The sequence below is a fragment of the Oncorhynchus kisutch genome, linkage group LG15, assembly GCF_002021735.2.
Source record: "Oncorhynchus kisutch isolate 150728-3 linkage group LG15, Okis_V2, whole genome shotgun sequence".
NCBI lineage: Eukaryota > Metazoa > Chordata > Actinopteri > Salmoniformes > Salmonidae > Oncorhynchus > Oncorhynchus kisutch.
In genome coordinates, this window is record NC_034188.2 from 50,209,067 (window position 1) to 50,229,408 (window position 20,342).

At 48.4% G+C, this 20,342-nt stretch overlaps 1 protein-coding gene across 1 annotated transcript in view; it reads left to right on the top strand.

The window, feature by feature from the left end:
• The window catches only part of LOC109905397 (protein jagged-1b), a 44,198-nt gene extending 28,392 nt beyond the window's left edge, over window positions 1-15,806 (top strand). Inside the window, exons 4-13 of the mRNA XM_031790444.1 lie at window positions 6,032-6,286; window positions 7,070-7,130; window positions 7,257-7,387; window positions 8,574-8,693; window positions 8,836-8,949; window positions 11,789-11,902; window positions 13,400-13,513; window positions 13,614-13,837; window positions 13,923-14,073; window positions 14,205-15,806. Of these exons, the coding sequence (XP_031646304.1) occupies window positions 6,032-6,286; window positions 7,070-7,130; window positions 7,257-7,387; window positions 8,574-8,693; window positions 8,836-8,949; window positions 11,789-11,902; window positions 13,400-13,513; window positions 13,614-13,837; window positions 13,923-14,073; window positions 14,205-14,644 (1,724 nt within the window). The 3' untranslated portion in view covers window positions 14,645-15,806. The remainder of the gene's footprint in view (window positions 1-6,031; window positions 6,287-7,069; window positions 7,131-7,256; window positions 7,388-8,573; window positions 8,694-8,835; window positions 8,950-11,788; window positions 11,903-13,399; window positions 13,514-13,613; window positions 13,838-13,922; window positions 14,074-14,204) is intronic.
• The last annotated feature ends 4,536 nt before the right edge of the window (window positions 15,807-20,342 follow it).

Consider the following 20,342-nt stretch of genomic DNA (forward strand, 5'->3'; position numbering starts at 1 on the left):
CTCGCTTTGTGCATGGGGGCATTGTCATGCTGAAACAGGAAAGGGCCTTCCCCAAACTGTTGCCCCAAATTCGGAAGCACAGAATCGTCTAGAACGTCATTGTATGCTGTAGCGTTAAGATTTCCCTTCCCTGGAACTAAGGGGCCCAAACCATTAAAAACAACCCCAGACCATTATTCCTCCTCCACCAAACTTTTCAGTTGGCACTATGGTAGTGTTCTCCTGGCATCCGCCAAACCCAGATTTGTCAGTCGGACTGCCAGATGGTGAAGCGTGTTTCATCACTCCAGAGAACGCGTTTCCACTGCTCCAATGGCGACGAGCTTTACACCCCTCCAGCCAACGTTTGGCATTGCGCATGGCGATCTTAGGTTTGTGTGCGGCTGCTCGGCCATGGAAACCCATTTCACGAAGCTCCCGACAAACAGTTTTTGTGCTGATGTTGCTGCCAGAGGTACTTTAGAACTCGGTAGTGAGCTCAGGTGCATCCTGTTTCTATTGATCATCCTTGAGATGTTTCTACAACTTGTTTGAAGTCCACCTGTCTATATAAGGTCCCATAGTTGACAGAGCATGTCAGAGAAAAAAACCAAGGTTGAAGGAATTGTCTGTAGAGCTCCAATACTGGATTGTGTCTAGGCACAGATCTGAGGAAGGGTACCAAAAAAATTCTGCAGCATTGAAGGTCCCCGAGAACACACGGGCCTCCATCATTCTTAAACGGAAGACGTTTGGAACCACCAAGAGAAGGGCCTTGGACAGGGAGGTGACCAAGAACCCGATGGTCACTCTGACAGAGCTCTAGAGTTCCTCAGTGGAGATGGGAGAACCTTCTAGAAGGACCACCATCTCTGCAGCACTCCACCAATCAGACCTTTATGGTAGAGTGGCCAGATGGAGGCTGCTCCTCAGTAAAAGGCACATGACAGCCTGCAAGCGTCACGTCTGGAGGAAACCAGGCACCATCCCTATTGTGAAGCATAGTGGTGGCAGCATCATGCTGTGGGGATGTTTTTCAGAGGCAGGGACTGGGAGACTATTCAGGATCGAGGGAAAGATGAACAGAGCAAAGTACAAAGAGAGATCCCTGATGAAAACCTGCTCCAGAGTACTCAGGACCCCAAACTGAGATGAAGGTTCACCTTCCAACAGGACAACAAACCGAAGCACACAACCAAGACAATGCAGGAGTGGCTTCCGGACAAGTCTCAGAATGTCCTTGAGTTGCCCAGCCAGAGCCCGGACTTGAACCCGATCGAACATCTCTGGAGAGACCTGAAAAAGCTGTGCAGCGACGCTCCCCATCCAACCTAACAGATCTTGAGAGCATCTGCAGAGAAAGAATGGGAGAAACTCCCCAAATACAGCTGTGCCAAGCTTGTAGCATCATACCCAAGTAGACTCGATGTTGTAAGCGCTGCCAAAGGTGCTTCAACAAAGTACTGAGTAAAGGGTCTGAATACTTATGTGCATTTGATATTTCAGGCTTTTTTATTTTTTATAAATTAGCAAAAATGTATGAAAACCTGTTTTTGCCACATTGTTATGGGGTAGTGTGATTGACGGGGGAAGAAACTATTTAATAATTGTTCGGATTAAGCTGTAACGTAACAAAAACGCTAAAACGCACCCTTCAATTCTCATTACATACTCACTAAGGCACACACACACAAAGATGCACCTATCCTTTGTCATTCCTCTCGTTCCCCAGCCCTTCCCTTTCATCCTCCCCCCCCCCGTCTCCCTTGTTCCTCTGCCCCCTCCTGCCCAGTAAAAGGCTGCAGACAGACTCAGCCAAAAGATGAGTGGAGAGATAATGAGAGGCTGGGAACCAAACCACAGACCTCCTCCTCTTCCTCCTCCTTCTCCCCCTCTTTTTCCTCTTCCCCCAATCTCTCTTTCCCTCTGCCCTTCAGCTCCAGTTGTACGTCTTGTTTGCTCTATCCCCCGTTCTCCTGAGCTCCTGAAAGATTCTGTATTTGTTCCACATTGGGTTTAAAGCCCCTTTCCCGGCTCCCAGCTTAGATCAGCTCCAACCCATCGCAGACATCCTCGTCAGGGCCCGACTTACAGCCCCATAGCTCTAATCAGGATGGATTACAACACTGTAATGTAACTGTCTAACACAGAACCACAGAGTCCTTGGGCAGGGACGGAGAACACGGTGACAACGCTGTAGAACTTCAATGACCTTCATCAACTCTTTGGAATGGAGCTAGTTGTGTGCCCCAATGATTCTCTCTCTTTCTCTTTGTTTTTATGTGAACAATATATCTTTTTTTGAACCGCCCCCCACTCTCTCTCTGTCACTCTCTCTTTCTCTCCCTTTCTCTATGTCTCTCTGTCTCACTGTCACTCTCTCTTTCTCTCCCTTTCTCTATGTCTCTCTGTCTCACTGTCACTCTCTCTTTCTCTCTCTCTCTCTCTCTTTGTCTCACTGTCACTCTCTCTGTCTCTCTGTCTCTCTGTCTCTTTGTCTCTCTCTCTTTCTCTCTGTCTCTTTGTCTCTGTCTCACTGTCACTCTCTCTTTCTCTGTCTCTCTGTCTCTTTGTCTCTCTCTCTTTCTCTCTGTCTCTTTGTCTCTGTCTCACTGTCACTCTCTCTTTCTCTCTGTCTCTCTGTCTCTTTGTCTCTCTCTCTTTGTCTCTGTCTCATTGTCACTCTCTCTTTCTCTCTGTCTCTCTGTCTCTTTGTCTCTCTCTCTTTCTCTCTGTCTCTTTGTCTCTGTCTCATTGTCACTCTCTCTTTCTCTCTGTCTCTCTGTCTCTTTGTCTCTCTCTCTTTCTCTCTGTCTCACTGTCACTCTCTCTTTCTCTCTGTCTCTTTGTCTCTCTGTCACTCTCTCTTTCTCTCTGTCTCTCTGTCTCTTAGTCTCACTGTCACTCTCTCTTTCTCTTTGTCTCTCTGTCACTCTCTCTTTCTCTCTGTCTCTTTGTCTCTCTGTCACTCTCTCTTTCTCTCTGTCTCTCCGTCTCTGTCTCACTGTCACTCTCTCTTTCTCTCTCGTTCTCTACCTTTCTTTCTGTCTCTTTGTCTCTCTGTCCCTCTCTTTGTCTCTCTGTCCCTCTCTTTGTCTCTCTGTCACTCTCTCTGTCTCTCTGTCTCTCTGTCTCTTTGTCTCTCTCTCTTTCTCTCTGTCTCTTTGTCTCTGTCTCACTGTCACTCTCTCTTTCTCTGTCTCTCTGTCTCTTTGTCTCTCTCTCTTTCTCTCTGTCTCTTTGTCTCTGTCTCACTGTCACTCTCTCTTTCTCTCTGTCTCTCTGTCTCTTTGTCCTCTCTCTCTTTGTCTCTGTCTCATTGTCACTCTCTCTTTCTCTCTGTCTCTCTGTCTCTTTGTCTCTCTCTCTTTCTCTCTGTCTCTTTGTCTCTGTCTCATTGTCACTCTCTCTTTCTCTCTGTCTCTCTGTCTCTTTGTCTCTCTCTCTTTCTCTCTGTCTCACTGTCACTCTCTCTTTCTCTCTGTCTCTTTGTCTCTCTGTCACTCTCTCTTTCTCTCTGTCTCTCTGTCTCTTAGTCTCACTGTCACTCTCTCTTTCTCTTTGTCTCTCTGTCACTCTCTCTTTCTCTCTGTCTCTTTGTCTCTCTGTCACTCTCTCTTTCTCTCTGTCTCTCCGTCTCTGTCTCACTGTCACTCTCTCTTTCTCTCTCGTTCTCTACCTTTCTTTTCTGTCTCTTTGTCTCTCTGTCCCTCTCTTTGTCTCTCTGTCCCTCTCTTTGTCTCTCTGTCACTCTCTCTTTCTCTCTGTCTCTCTGTCTCTTTGTCTCACTGTCACTTTCTCTCTCATTCTCTCCCTTTCTTTCTGTCACTTTTTCTGTCTCTCTGTTATGCTCTCTGTCTCTTTGTCTCTCTGTCACTCTCTCTGTCACTCTCTCTGTCTCTCTGTCTCACTGTCATGCTCTCTTTCTCTCTCTCTCGTTCTCTCCCTTTCTTTCTGTCTCTTTGTCTCACTGTCCCTCTCTTTGTCTCTCTGTCACTCTGTCTTTCTGTCACTTTCTCTTTCTCTCTGTTTCTGTCTCTCTCACTTTCTCCCCTTACACTGTCTTTAATGTGTGTTTGTGTGTTGATATATTCACTTGTATCAGGCTATTCATCGATTTGTTAGCCCAGGTGATTTGAAAGGTAGAAAGAGGCATTATCCCCCCCCGCGCTGTGTGTGTTCTTACACACCGTCAAGGACAAACACTTCAGATCCAATACGGAGCAGTGGGACACAATCACAAGATTATAGTGAGATTAGATTTCCTCTCCTGCCCACTGACATGATCCGTGTGTGTGTGTCTGTGTGTCTGTGTGTGCGTGTGTGTGTGTGTGTGTGTGTGTGTGTGTGTGTGCGTGTCTGTTCTTCCCCACTGAGACCTCTCTCTCCGTCTGTTCCTGTTGTAACGGTGCCCATCTCATCACGTTAACGGGACAGTCATAGTGCATACTCTCATACAGACTTTCTCACACACACACTCTCTCTCTCTCTCTCTCTCTCCGACCACTTTACCGTGGGCGATCAAATTAGCTGTTGGACTCATCAGAGGTGTAAAAGTAATGGAAAAACATGTGCTGCTGTAGCAGTAAGTTCAAGAGCTTCAGAGAAACACACACACACACGTGTGGAGAATGGGGGGGGGGGGGGGGGGGTGTAGCTGGGATAACAACACCCTTAGTGTCCGCAGTGTTCCCTCTCCCCTTTAAACTCCCTCTCTCTAACACACACACACACCAGCCAATATGTGCCCCTGTTTTCATTCTTTTGTTTCAAACCCAGATGATCTCATCCCTCCAACAGGAGTTTTGTTATGTGTGTTATTATCTCTCTCTCTCTCTCCTCTCTCTCCTCTCTCTCTCTCTCTCTCCTCTCTCTCTCTCTCTCCTCTCTCTCTCTCTCTCTCTCTCTCTCTCTCTCTCCTTCTCTCTCTCTCTCTCTCTCTCCCCTCTCTCTCTTCTCTCTCTCTCTCTCCTCTCCTCTCCCTCCTCCTCTCGGTCTCTTCTCTCTTCATCTCCCCTCTCGTCTCTCTCTCTCCTCTCTCTCTCTCACGAATCTCCCTCTCTCTCTCTCTTCCTCTCTCTCTCTCTCTCTCTCTGCTCTCTCTCTCTCTCTCTCTCATCCCCCCCCCTCTCTCCTCTCCCCCCTCCTCCTCTCTCTTAGGCCATCATTCTCTCTATCTCCCCAGCCTTTAATACACATACACCAGTACCTGTCCCGCCTCTCTCATATACACACATTCCTCTCCCTCACCACACACACACTCACAACATTCTATCTCCCTCCCCTCTCTTCTTCTCTCACACGACACACACACATACACACACACACACACAATCTCCCTCCCTCCCTCCCTCTCTCTCTCACACACACACACACACAATCTCCCTCCCTCCCCTCTCTCTCTCACACACACACACGCACACATTCTATCTCCCTCCCTCTCTCTCTCTCTCCTCTCTCTCTCTCTCTCTCTCTCTCTCTCTCTCTCTCTCTCTCTCTCTCTCTCTCTCTCTCTCTCTCTCTCGCTCTCTCTCTCTCTCTCTCTCTCCCACACACACACACACACACACACACACACACACACACACACACACACACAGTGCTTTGTGTGGGCTAATACCCTGTCAGAGGGGATTATAACCGAGGTGGAGATGACAGACCCTCTGGTAAATCCCCCCGGGGTCAGCAGCTCTCTCACCATGTCACCACCCAAACTCTGTCCCCCTCCTACCCATCTGTGCCCTCTCTACCCTCTGCACCCTCACCCTGTCCCCTGGCTACCACCTCTGCCCTCACCCTATCCCGTCTACCACGTCTGCCCACACCCTGTCATCGCCTCCTCATCAGTAGCTCTCGCAACATGTCACCACCACGCAGGGTGTTGTGAGCCTTTGTACCTTTTCATTCTCTCTCTCTCTTCCCTTTAGCTTCTCCTTTCACCCAAACACCGTCTCTTCTCTACTGTCTTTCTCTCAGGGCAAATCTAACTCTCTCTCTATCTCTGTGTCTCTCTCTCTTTCTACCTCTACCCCTGTCTCGCTCTCTCCTCCAGGTCAGGCTGGTCTGATCGAGCGTGTCCTCCTGTCCTCCATGTTGAATCCCGGCGAGCAGTGGCAGACGTACCGCCACCACGGACGCCCGCTCAGCCTGGAGTACCGCCTGCGGTACCGCTGTGACCTCAACTACTACGGCCCCTTCTGCAACAAGTTCTGCCGGCCCCGGGACGACTTCTTCGGACACTTTGGCTGTGACCTCAGCGGCATCAAGATCTGCAAGGAGGGCTGGACCGGGCCGGAGTGTCAAGAAGGTGAGCGAGGGTTACCTGGTGGTGGACAAGGGTTTGTTTGTGTGTCTGATATTCTGTTGGACTTCCACTAGTGAAGAGGACCCTCAGCAACTCTTAGAAGACAGCGGAAGTCGGTAGAAAAACGCTTCTAATGTGGCCTTAGCCTGCGTATGTCAATTCCTATTGTTACTGCGTTATGCCAAGGTAATACCCAAGGTGATAACCATCAAGCCTGTAAAATCCCCCTTAACCCCTAAAATGTCCTGACAGTTTATTTATAGAGTCACATTATCGCCATGATTCCGGCCTGTGAGTCAACAGTAAGGCGACCTCCCACTCTGACCTCTGACCCGAAGCAGCAGTCTTGCTGAGGTGAGAAATGATGGTCAAAGAAATGATGGCGGAAACTATGGAGGATATGAGCCTGGAGTAATGACATCCCGTGGCCCTCCCTCCCTCCCGCTACCGCCCTCCTCAGTCCCATCTCACTTCCGCCTCAGCACGGTGCTGATTGGACAGGACGAATACAGGAAGTGGCATCATTTGTTGAGAGATGTTTGTCCCCAGAGAGACATAGAGGGTGTAGAGTGTGGAGAGCACTGAACGTTACCGTAAATAGTAACCATGATGCCGTGTACTGTTGTGGTGGAGGTGTGTTGTGCTTCTTCAATGACGGCGTTATTTTGTACTCTTGGTCGGCACATAGGGACTGTGTTGAGTGGCGTCTGTAATGTCTATCGGGCTGGATCTGACCTGACAAACGGTGACGTAATGCTGTGTGTGTGTGTGTGTGTTGTGTTACAGCGGTGTGTAGACAGGGGTGTCACCAGATCCACGGCTCCTGCTCTGTGCCTGGAGAATGCAAGTGAGTCTGCTCCTCCTTGCTGTCGTACATTTACTATCATAGACGTCCCTGTATCTCGCCTCGATAAAGCCTGAAAAATCAACCCCCCCCCCCCCTCCCTCTCCCTCTCCCTCTGTGTGTTTGTAGGTGTCACTATGGCTATCAGGGAGCTCTGTGTGACCAGTGTGCGACGTTCCCAGGCTGCGTCTATGGCAGCTGCGCTGAACCCTGGCAGTGTGTGTGTGACGTCAACTGGGGAGGCCTGCTGTGTAACAAAGGTGAGGTTTTGTGTGAGTTTGTGGCGCACTAACTTCTGTCTCAAGAAGAGTCGACTGTCGGTCAGAATAAGTCATGCTTTGAGAGTGCTTGTGCGTCAGTCTGTTTTCCTGTGAGTGAGTGAGTGAGTGAGTGAGTGAGTGAGTGAGTGAGTAAGTGAGTGAGTGAGTGAGTGTTGACAGGTGTGGTTCACATCATTACCCAGGCACAGCCCCCTAATCACCTATATAAGATAAGACAACTCCCTCTGGGCACTCTAGTAACTCTACAATAACCCTAAAACCCTTCCCACAACATTACCGAAACATCTCCCCAACATTGCCCTGAGTCCCAGTGTGGGAGCCCCTGGGAGCCACATGAGGGGCCAGCAGCGGAGCATTGTGAGGGGAAAGGCGATAGCCTTGGGTAAAGTGAATGTGAGCTGGGCTGGGTTGGGTCCTGCTTAGCTCAGTGGGGTACTGAGCCTCTCCCTGTCCCTCCATTCAGGTCGCCTGTAAAGAGGCTCAGTCACAAAGAGAGCTGAACACGGCAGAGAGAGAGAGAGAGTTCATTAGAAAGTAGGGCTTTAATCTGGCTGCCCTCCTTCATGCACAGAGCCCTTACCCAGGCCCCAGGCAGGCAACTTCTCTCCTGTACCACACCACACCAACCTGGGTTCACTCACTCACTCACTCTGGGGGGAGTGTGTGTGTGTGCCTTCTCTCTTTATCAGTTTTATGTTATGTTTCTGGTGAGGACGCCTCGGTGTCGACTGCCGCAGAACGCTTTGTTCTGTGTGTGTGTGTGTGTGTGTGTGTGTGTGTGTGTGTGTGTGTGTGTGTGTGTGTGTGTGTGTGTGTGTGTGTGTGTGTGTGTGTGTGTGTGTGTGTGTGTGTTCGCACCAATGTAGCATTGCCACTCTGTGTTTCTGAGACCAGACGGATCAAGGACACGGGAAAATACATAGAGGGGAGAGGAATCCTTTTCTTTTGTTCTCTATCTTCCTCCCCCGTTCCCTCTCTGTCACTTTTCTTCCCATATCAACTGCCATGTATCATTTTCTCTCTCTCCCTTCTTTTTACTCTTTCTTGTCATCCCTCATTCTCTTCCTACCCCTCTCTCCCCCTCCACTGTAACCCTTCTCACTCGTTCTTGCTGCCTCTCTCTCCTCCCCCCTTGCCGTCTCCCCCATCTCCCTTTACCTCTCAGATCTGAACTACTGCGGTACTCACCGGCCCTGTAAGAATGGGGGCACCTGTTCCAACACAGAGCCTAACGAGTACCAGTGTGAGTGCCAAGAGGGCTTCCGCGGGCGCAACTGTGATATCGGTGAGTTCGTTACATTACTTGTAGCACGTGGGTAGTAAGCGACCAGGTTCATGATTGAATTTGCCTGGCTTTGAGTTTGACTCTGACTCTCTCTCTCTCTTTCTCTCTCTCTCCCTTCCCCGTCTCTCCCGCCGTTCCTCAGTGGAGCATGCGTGCCTCTCCTCCCCCTGTGCGAACGGGGCCACCTGCGCGGAGGACCCGTCGGGTTTCAGCTGTGTCTGTGCCGACAGCTGGACCGGACATACCTGCGCAGACGGTAATTAGCGCCAATCAGCACGGCTGAGATTACCCGCGACTGGTTGTGATTGGAGCAGAGCCAATGCCCAGATTCTAATCCGTGTCCGGTATGAGACACAAACAACGCAGTAATCAGATGCCCGATACAATTCATTCCGCCACAAACACATGAACAACATGGAGTCAGTTGTTGTGTGTGTCAGAGAAACAGGGAGTGTTCTTCCCTGAGCGTGTTAGTGTGGGACTCAGATAAGTAGCCCAGGTCAGCACAGTCACGGCAGCCAGGACCCATTCGGTGAGTCTAGTACGTGTGTGTGCGTCCCTTCAAAACAGGTGGAGCCTGCTAAACTGCGCATGTCAACATGGGGTGTGTTTAGGGTAAATGAGGAGCGGTGGGGATATATTTTGACCTTCGCCGGAGATTCTCACATAGCCAATTAGCTAACAGGCTTAAGCATTTAAGGTAAGATGGGCGCTTGGTCTTTCGTTAGAATACCAATCACCCCTGTCTGCCTTCCCCCTTTTCCCCACAAGTTAACAGGGGCCCACACAGCTTGGAGAATGTTCCACTTCATCATTATGGGGGGGCATTGAGGTGACAAATGTTTAGGTGGATTACAGTGTCAGTCTGGTCCTGCCTCTGATTCGAAGATCTAGCGATCTCTCGTGTGTGTGTGTGTTTATGTGTGTGTGTGTGAAGCAGTCACACAGCGTACGATAATATAATCATGTATAATAATCATATCATATTTGCCATTTAGCAGATGTTTTTAGTTGTTATCCAAAGCAGTCATGCGTGCATTCATTTTACGTCCGGGTATCTCAGAGATGTCTGTATAAACATACGGCGTTCCACTGTCTCTCTTTTCACCGCCATGTTTGTTCACTATGGTGACGGTGTCACAGGTGAATCTCCTTCCCTCGGTGAGGACAGAGGGGAACCATAGCCCCGAGTCATAAATGGGAAGGGGGAGGGAGGGGTCCACATGTACTCTATGTCTCCCTCCCTCCCTCCCTCCCTCCCTGTCTGTCTGTCTGTTTGTATCACTGCTTATTTTCCTTTAAAGTGTGTGGGAAAGTATGAGAGTCTGGCTGTGCTCAAAGAAAGAAGGCAATTTAGTCTGTCTGTCTCTCCCTCTCTCTCTGTCTCTCTCTCGCTCTCAATGGACCCCATGTTGAAATGTAAATCCTCAAGGCAATTACATTGTAGTTGTGATACCAATTAGAATGCTATTATTCATGGAGCGTTTGTTGACAACATGGCTTACAGTTTAACTATCTATCTACTGTTTGTCATTGGGTGGGAGCATGAAGTCACACACACACACACACACACACACTCTGGGGGACAGACTAACGTTTCGAGTTTTAGGGCATGGATGTCGGGAACCACAACACGGCTCTGTTTTTCGACGTGATTTATATATTGAACATTAATTAGAGGTTACTTTGTTTGTTATTGAGTCTCCCCCTGCGCTGTGGTGGCTTTGAATTGGGTTACTGTGCAGGGCTGGGGTCAGGATCATGGAAACTGGTATGACTGCAGGGTCAATTGGAAAGATTACGAGAGAGGGGCTGACAGATGAGAAATGTACGCTACAGTGGCTGTGTGCACGGAGAAACGACGGCTGCCGTACTGCCAATGTTAGTCTATGGGTTCACCCTACCTACCAGTCTATGGGTTCACCCTACCTACCAGTCTATGGGTTCACCCTACCTACCAGTCTATGGGTTCACCCTACCTACCAGTCTATGGGTTCACCCTACCTACCAGTCTATGGGTTCACCCTACCTACCAGTCTATGGGTTCACCCTACCTACCAGTCTATGGGTTCACCCTACCTACCAGTCTATGGGTTCACCCTACCTACCAGTCTATGGGTTCACCCTACCTACCAGTCTATGGGTTCACCCTACCTACCAGTCTATGGGTTCACCCTACCTACCAGTCTATGGGTTCACCCTACCTACCAGTCTATGGGTTCACCCTACCTACCAGTCTATGGGTTCACCCTACCTACCAGTCTATGGGTTCACCCTACCTACCAGTCTATGGGTTCACCCTACCTACCAGTCTATGGGTTCACCCTACCTACCAGTCTATGGGTTCACCCTACCTACCAGTCTATGGGTTCACCCTACCTACCGCTCTCTTTCCCACCAACGCGTTCTCTCTCACTTCCTCCTTCCCAGCCTCTTCTCTCTTCCCAATCTCTCTCTATGTTCTCCCCTTTTTCTCTGTTTTTGAATTCCTCTCCAGAGTAGTGGAACGAGGCGTGGCTGCTCCTTCCTCTCCCCTATCCCTCTCTCTCTCTCTCTCCCTATCTCTCGCTCCCCTATCCGTCTGTCTCTGGATGGGAAAGCGAGCTTAGGAGATCCGGTGAGGTGTGAACAATGCGCAGCGGATGATTTTATTTATCAGTGTTTGCTCAGGAACCAGAGCAAGAGAATAGGGGGAAAGGAAAACAAGGCCCGCAGGAGCATTCGCATACCGACAGAACAACTAGGGACACACACACTCACACTCACACACGCACACGCACATGTATCGCCAACACAACGCAACGTACAACTGCCCAGACATTTACATTTTTACATTTAGGAGACACTCCCATCTAGAACGACTCGTCATGCGCGCAAATAAGAAAGCAGAAACAACCAAACAAAACGAGCAATAATCGGACAAACCTTTCCAGAGAATAAGGGTAAGTACGAATCGCAGACTCGACAATTGGTTGGTTGGTAAATTGTTTGGTTGATTCATGTTCACTGCTCACTGGTTCTTTTATTGTTGGCTGTATAATCAAATGATTTTGTTGATCTAACCGGTTGATGAATTGACTTCTGTCTCTTTTTAGTGGTGCGGCAGTGTGACTCAAAACCGTGTGGGCGCGGAGCAACGTGCCAGGAGTCTCCAGAGAGGTTCCGGTGCCTCTGCCCCCCCGGCTGGACTGGCAGAACCTGCCGACTAGGTCAGTGAGATGGACGCTATGGAACACTAGTAATCTACAAGAGAAATCTCTTCTGTATAGATACGTCTCGGTATATCCACACAAAAGCACTTCAAGCTAGAGAATCCAGTCCCCGGATCAAACTCGGTATGCCTACAATGTTACACTGTGTCCATTACCCCCCCCCCCCCCCCCCCCAAGCACTCTCATATTCAGAAGAAATTCCCCAAAGCCCTGATGCATATTAGTTCTAATGACAGACGATACTTCAGTAGAGGCTTTGTATCGGAACGTTAAACGTGCCCGCGCACGCTCACACACACACAAACACACACATAGGATGGGGCTCATAGTGTCCGTGGCACGTAGCGTAGTGGTTAGAGCATTGGGCAAGTAACCGAAAGGTTGCTAGATTGAATCCCCGAGCTGACAAGGTAAAAAATGTGTCTCTCTGCTCCTGAACAAGGCAGTTAACCCACTGTTCCCCGGTAGGCCGTCAATGTAAATAAGAAGTTGTTCTTATCGGACTTGCCTAGTTAATCAAAGGTTATATTTTAAACATAATCATTGAAGACATAGTTCGAGATGACAGTCTCCTTATATCCCTCTGTGTTGTCACACATATGTCACACTGACACCTGATAATCCCCTACAGCTCCACTTCATAGCGCGTGGTACATTGCTCACATTTAACTTGTTTGCACTCAGCACACGCACACACACCACAGCCCAGGCTTGAGCTCTGACCCACAGGATAGGTTCCCCAAAATCCTGACACTCCATCTGGGAAAAACAGACTCAGTACACACACAGAGAATATACTTTTATATAGTTCTCTCTCTCTGTCTCTGAGCCCTTCCTAGTCCTTCACTGTGTGGGTCATTGAGAATCCCCTCTGTTCCTACAGAGGTCAACGCTCCCTGTCTCTCTGCTCTTTCTCACCCCTGGTGGTAAATCCTTATGGGGCTGACAGCAGCAGGGTTTCTATTACCTGACTGCTTCCTGTCTCCTAATTGACATTGTCACACCCTCACCCCCCCCCCCCCCCCCTGCTATCAGAGACCACCCTGACGGGTCTCTCTCAGCACCAACACTCTGGAGTCTGGTGGAGGAGGTGACAGCGACACTATTGCTTCTATAGCCACACCGGAAGTGGTTCAGCTCCCTGGGGTCTCTTTGTAGGAGATGAGACGCCCACACACAGAGACACACACACACAGACAGAGAGACACAGACAGAGATGCGCACGCACACACACGCACACACAGTCTCTGGCTTAATTGAACTTTATTGGGCTAACATTTCAGCGACCACAGCCTTTGTCATTTTTGTCATTTCTCTTTTGAAAAGGTTTTATTGCTCTCTGTATATGTGACCATGTAGATGTGAGTTGTGCCAGACTCTTACAAAAGGGCCGCTGCTTTAAATTGGCGCAAGTTTTAAAAAATTGTCCCGAGACCCCGCCAGTGATTTTATTGACGGGTTTTCTCTCTCTCCACTTCCCATCTCTCTCCACAGACACCAACGAGTGTGACATGGGTGTGTGTGTCCATGCCCGCTCCTGCCGTAATCTGATTGGTGGATACCTGTGTGATTGCCTGCCAGGCTGGGCGGGGCCAAACTGTGACATCAGTGAGTATACGGTCAAGGTCAAGGATGGAGAAAGATGGTGTGCGTGGGTGTGTGTCTATGTGATTGAGTGTGCTGATCTAGATGTCTCTCTGCTCTGTAGGGAACAGCAGTTGCCAGGGGTTGTGTCTAAACGGAGGTCACTGTGAGGACTCTGTGTCAGGCTCACGCTGCCTGTGTGTGCCTGGTTTCTCTGGGAAGCACTGCCAGACTGGCCCCAGTCCCTGTGACAGCACCCCCTGTCAGCACGGAGGCCAGTGTGTGGACAAGGAGGGCAGGGCGGAGCTGTGTAGCTGTCCCATCGGCCACTCAGGGACGTACTGCGAGGTCAGACTCCATTCTCAGATTCGTCATCTTCCCATTGGCTTTCTGTATCCTCCTCACATATTTTGTTCTTGTTCATATTGTCCAGGTGGTGGTGGATCTGTGCAATCCCAACCCATGCCAGCAGGGGGTGTCCTGTCGGAGCACCGAGGGGGGGTACATGTGTGCCTGCCCCGAGGGTTACTATGGTAACGAGTGCACAAGCCTTAAGGACCCCTGTCATGGCCAACACTGTCCAGGTGAGGTGTAGTGGGATGAGATTTCTTTTCACATTATGTATGTGTACAGGTGTGTTTGTTAACTAACGAACTAACTAACGTGTCTCCCTCTCTCTCTCTCTCTCTCTTTATTTCTCTCTGTCTCTCACTAGGTGCCATGTCAGACCCGGCTCGTGGAGGGGTCCATCTCTACATGGTGTTGGTGGGTGTATCAGCGTTACTAATGGCGTGCGGCTGCGCAGCTTGCGCTCTCTTCCTCTCCCGTCTCCACCGACGACGGAAAAAAACGCAGGGCGGGCCCCAGGAGGAGGGCATCAACAACCAGAGGGAATTCGTCACCCTCGTCCGAAACCTGGACCGCCCCGCGCCCCTCCTGCCCCCTCTCACCCCCAACACCACCGCCCACACCCCTGTCCCTGTACTGCGCTGCTGCGAGGAGATCGAGCTCACTCTGCCCCCCTCCCCGGCCCCCTCACACCCCTCCCCTGCACTCAAACCCTCAACCCCCGCCGCCAAACAGGACATCTCCAACCTGGAGAGGGAGAAGCTCAACCGCTTCCACTACTCAGACAATCAGGAACTGGAGGTGTGACCTTTGAACTGTCAGAGGCTTTTATTATTTTGCGCCCACTTCTCTCTGCCTGGCCCTGGACCCCAGCGCTGTGCCATGCTGCATAGGTTTCTGTGGTGATGACCTCACCCGACCCATCCCTCTCTGAGTTGACTCCTCATCTTTTGTGAGCTGAGATTGTCATCTGCTAAATAGCATATATTATTGGTGTAGAATGCTGGGCCTACGGGGTAGCTAAGCAGATCATCAAGAAACAGCGTGGCGGGGAACTTTAACCTCCGACTTATGACATCATGCACTTCTGACCTGCTGACCCCGGAGCTAATCTTATGAAGGTTGGCCTTGAGTAAGAGTCTGGCTTGTGTCTGAGTGTCTCTGTGTTTTATGGGAACAACTGTGAGGAGCCATTTGAGCCATTCCCCAGGTGTTAATATCCCTCTGTAGGCACCCCACTGCCCTGGTTGCCCTGGAAGGCCTAGATGGCCTGTCACCGACATATGTAACTGGACCTCTACAGAGACTGTGGCCCTGCACTGTGGCCTCCTGGGCTGGAAGGTAACTGACAGGGGATGCGAGGGAAGGGCAAAGTGGTTTTTAATTCCAATTAGTCCATTTCCACATTAATTATTGAAGGATAAACTGTGGTGTAATTATTGTGTGTGTGTGTGTGTGTCTTTGTGTCTGCATGTGTCAGTGCGAGGTGTGTGTCCGCGTGTCAGTGTGAGGTGTGTGTGTGATAAGCATTACAGACCATCATGCCTGTTGCCAGGAGGGAGAGAGAAAATGACTGAAGGAGCAACAAAATAGCAAAAAAAAGAATCAATGAATGCAAGCTTTAGATAAAAAATAAAAAAAACAGAGGGAAAGGTCAGACAAGAGAGTAGAGCCTGACCCCAATCCATTTGAACCATGAGAGAACGGAGTTAAAACACAACACTGTTGCCTGTGCGGTCTCTGTAACACACTGCGGTTGTCAAAGATGTCAAATGTTTTTATACCTGTGTGTAAAATAGCTCTGTTGTATATATGTTGTACATATTGATATTGTTTTTTTTTTGTACTGTGGTTTGTCTCGGAATGTCGCTGTTTTACTTTGCGCTATTTGTCCTATCTCTCCTTCCATTCGTCTGGGGCTGCCAGCAGGTGTGGATCGTAATTAAAGTGCATTTACCTTCCAAATCCATGTTTGTGTCACCTGAGTTATTTGTGTCTCAGATCCAACACAAATGGATAGGTGAATAGACAGCTTTCAACAATCCCGTCACGGTAGATCAGTGCGTTTATCAAGGAGAGGTAGGAAGGAAAGACATTTAAGTCGTTGAAGGGGTCATGCAGTTCCATGGCTAGTAGAGCCATTCTATTCCGCCAGTACTGGGAGGCCAGAAAGGTTATTCCATCATTGAGAGCATGGCTGTCACCATGACTGTGTCACCAGATCACGCAACACACACATACAAAACCCCACAGCAATCACTCAAACCTAACACAAACACTCATGCACACACAGAGAGATTGTAATTGTGCCAGGAAAAAATAAGGATAAAACACCTGGCCGGCTTTGATATCCCAAAATGATTTAATTGCCTGTGAGGGACTTTCTTAGCGTGTGGGTCCCTGTATGTTTATGTTAGAGAGCAATAGATGCTGTAAGTGAGTTCACAATACAATGAGAATGAAGATGTGATTTATATATGTGTGTGTGTGTGTGTGTTGTGAGAGAGAAAGTGAGAGGTCACCGCAGTTAGAGTGAACAGGCTTATGGCTATGACGAATGTGACCTTTGCCCTTCTCAGACAGGCTAAAGGGTGGAAATGACCATGGGCTTCCCGTCCCCACCCTGGCCACATGGAAATGTAGGAAATAGAGTTTCTACCACACACACACACACACACAAAATCACTGCATTGTAGAGACCTCTTCACACCTGCTGTGCAGTTCAGGATGACCCCGTAACCCACCCATCATCAACCATACACACAGAAAAGGTCAAAGTTCCTCATTGTACAAAGTTTCAAGCTCCTTGTTCATTGATCATCCATTGATTTTGCCATCATACTAATGCAGGGTACAGTGCCTTGCGAAAGTATTCGCCCCCCTTGAACTTTGCGACCTTTTCCCACATTTCAGGCTTCAAACATAAAGATATAAAACTATATTTGTTTGGTGAAGAATCAACAACAAGTGGGACACAATCATGAAGTGGAATGACATTTATTGGATATTTCAAACTTTTTTAACAAATCAAAAACTGAATTATTCAAAATTATTCAGCCCCCTTAAGTTAATACTTTGTAGCGCCACCTTTTGCTGCGATTACAGCTGTAAGTCGCTTGGGGTATGTATCTAGCAGTTTTGCACATCGAGAGACTGACATTTTTTCCCATTCCTCCTTGCAAAACAGCTCGAGCTCAGTGAGGTTGGATGGAGAGCATTTGTGAACAGCAGTTTTCAGTTCTTTCCACAGATTCTCGATTGGATTCAGGTCTGGACTTTGACTTGGCCATTCTAACACCTGGATATGTTTATTTTTGAACCATTCCATTGTAGATTTTGCTTTATGTTTTGGATCATTGTCTTGTTGGAAGACAAATCTCCGTCCCAGTCTCAGGTCTTTTGCAGACTCCATCAGGTTTTCTTCCAGAATGGTCCTGTATTTGGCTCCATCCATCTTCCCATCAATTTTAACCATCTTCCCTGTCCCTGCTGAAGAAAAGCAGGCCCAAACCATGATGCTGCCACCACCATGTTTGACAGTGGGGATGGTGTGTTCAGGGTGATGAGCTGTGTTGCTTTTACGCCAAACATAATGTTTTGCATTGTTGCCAAAAAGTTCAATTTTGGTTTCATCTGACCAGAGCACCTTCTTCCACATGTTTGGTGTGTCTCCCAGGTGGCTTGTGGCAAACTTTAAACCACACTTTTTATGGATATCTTTAAGAAATGGCTTTCTTCTTGCCACTCTTCCATAAAGGCCAGATGTGTGCAATATACGACTGATTGTTGTCCTATGGACAGAGTCTCCCACCTCAGCTGTAGATCTCTGCAGTTCATCCAGAGTGATCATGGGCCTCTTGGCTGCATCTCTTATCAGTCTTCTCCTTGTATGAGCTGAAAGTTTAGAGGGACGGCCAGGTCTTGGTAGATTTGCAGTGGTCTGGTACTCCTTCCATTTCAATATTATCGCTTGCACAGTGCTCCTTGGGATGTTTAAAGCTTGGGAAATATTTTTGTATCCAAATCCGGCTTTAAACTTCTTCACAACAGTATCTCGGACCTGCCTGGTGTGTTCCTTGTTCTTCATGATGCTCTCTGCGCTTTTAACGGACCTCTGAGACTATCACAGTGCAGGTGCATTTATACAGAGACTTGATTACACACAGGTGGATTGTATTTATCATCATTAGTCATTTAGGTCAACATTGGATCATTCAGAGATCCTCACTGAACTTCTGGAGAGAGTTTGCTGCACTGAAAGTAAAGGGGCTGAATAATTTTGCACGCCCAATTTTTCAGTTTTTGATTTGTTAAAAAAGTTTGAAATATCCAATAAATGTCGTTCCACTTCATGATTGTGTCCCACTTGTTGTTGATTCTTCACAAAAAAATACAGTTTTATATCTTTATGTTTGAAGCCTGAAATGTGGCAAAAGGTCGCAAAGTTCAAGGGGGCCGAATACTTTCGCAAGGCACTGTATATATTACACATTCCATTTATGGTGATGTATCCTATTGGCTGTTCAGTCCAATGGTACTCGAGTGTGAGTTTGTCCACTTGGCGTCTCTTGGGTGCCTATATGTATGCCCCATAAGCTTTGAATCCATGAACTGGGGGGTCAAGGTTAAAATCACAGAGGGTGGTTTCAATGTTTCTACCAGTTCCTCTAGATCTATTTCGAGGAACCAGAGACCAGCAGCTATTGTAAACCTGCAGTGTTTGTTCTGGCCTCTCAATATTCTTGTCAGAAATTAGCTTTAGAGTGCTTGAAACTAGTCATGTTGAAATGATCAAGTTTCCTACAGGTTTTCTCGTGGTTTTATTTCCAATCATGTTATACTCTTTTGGGGCGTTTTCTGGGGTTTTGTGGTGGAAAACGAAGGGATTCGAGCATAACAAGTCAACCCTGTTACCCATAGAAGTTAGGTTAGAAATGTTTGAACAATTATACTTTTATTTGGGAAGCTTGCATTCAATTGCCACTCCCTGTTGCACACAACAAGCTTCCATTCCCCCTGTCACAAGGGGATTTATGGCTGATTTAAGAAGAAATCGTCAACCCTGTTACGGTCAACCCTGTTACGGTCAACCCTGTTACTTTATTTGGCACTGAATAGGAACTTACTTTTGTTTTTTAACATTTTTTATGTGTTTTTTATGAAGTTGAACATGTGCTCTTTATGCAGAATGTAAAAATTGGATGAAATCAAGTTAGGCTACACTCATCAAAATGCACCGAATCGGTGGAACAACCTACCCCCTTTTCAATGTCAACACAACTCACACTTGTGGGTTAGGTATGATAAATATAAACCATTTGTCCCTCAAACGTGTCATTTTTGGGAGCTACTTCTGACACCTCCAACTGAAATGTAACTCTACAAATCTCAATTTCTTCATATTCAAAGCAGCAAGGCATGTAGAATCATCTCAAAAGGGTCCTCGCGGAGTTATGCTGAAGCTTTATCATCTGACAATGACTTCAGAGGTATGAGAGAACCATGAGGTAACTGAACCATGAATAAAGGATAGGTCCTGTAACGCCATCTAGTGGCCAATCAAGTTAGTAATCCTGCTTATAGCCAGTGAGCTGCCGACGACAGTTGTGACTGGTGTGCCACCATCCTGCGCTGCAGTAGGGGAGCTACCGCCTCCAGCCGTGGCCCAGGCATCGTATTCACCGCCAACGGATGGGCCCCAGCAGACCTGCACCAGCTGAGTTAGAGGGTCCTTTGCCACACCTGAGGCGTTCCATGGGGTGGCCCAAGACTACTTTTGTGTCCTTGTGCATTCTCCTCACGGGGCGGCGCCTAAGCCCCTTACGTGGACCAGAGCAGGCACCCTCCTGGCCCCCATGGTTCTCTAAAATGACACTGGCTATCAGCTGCCCCTCACACGAGAACTCGATCCTGTCGGGTCCCTTAGCTGCTCTGCCCCACTGCCTTGCCTGTCATGCCGGATAGGATTATGCACGCGAGGACTAAACTCCCCGTAGAGGCCTGTGGCCTTTTAGAGACTGTGCCATTTAGGTTAGAGCAATATAACATTTTATAATTGAAAAACTACACACCAGTGGCCATGAGATGGGGAGATGGGGGAATGCACAAGCCTTCTGGAAGATCTGATGAAGGAGAAGATGGCTGGCAGGGGGAAAAAAATGAGAAAATTGGAACATGTTTTCAGTGAATAGGAATCTGGAATGGTGGATCAAAAATAACTTTTGTGAAGACCGCTGAGTTTGAGCCTCATCCTGATTCTGGCCCAGTGGGAGTGAGATTTTTAGGAGAGAATGGATCCTTGTCTTCTGGCAGATCCATATGTGGTGTCAGGTTGGGTGGAGAAAAGGTTGGGGAATGTTTGGTCGGTGTAGGGTACTCAAAGTGGAATCGTGTTGATTTTTTGCATTTCTGCCATCCAGAGGGAGCGTGCGCTCTAAACCATGCGACTGGGGAAAGGAGTGAAAGGAGTGATAACTGGAGTGACGTTGAGTATTGAGGAGGATCA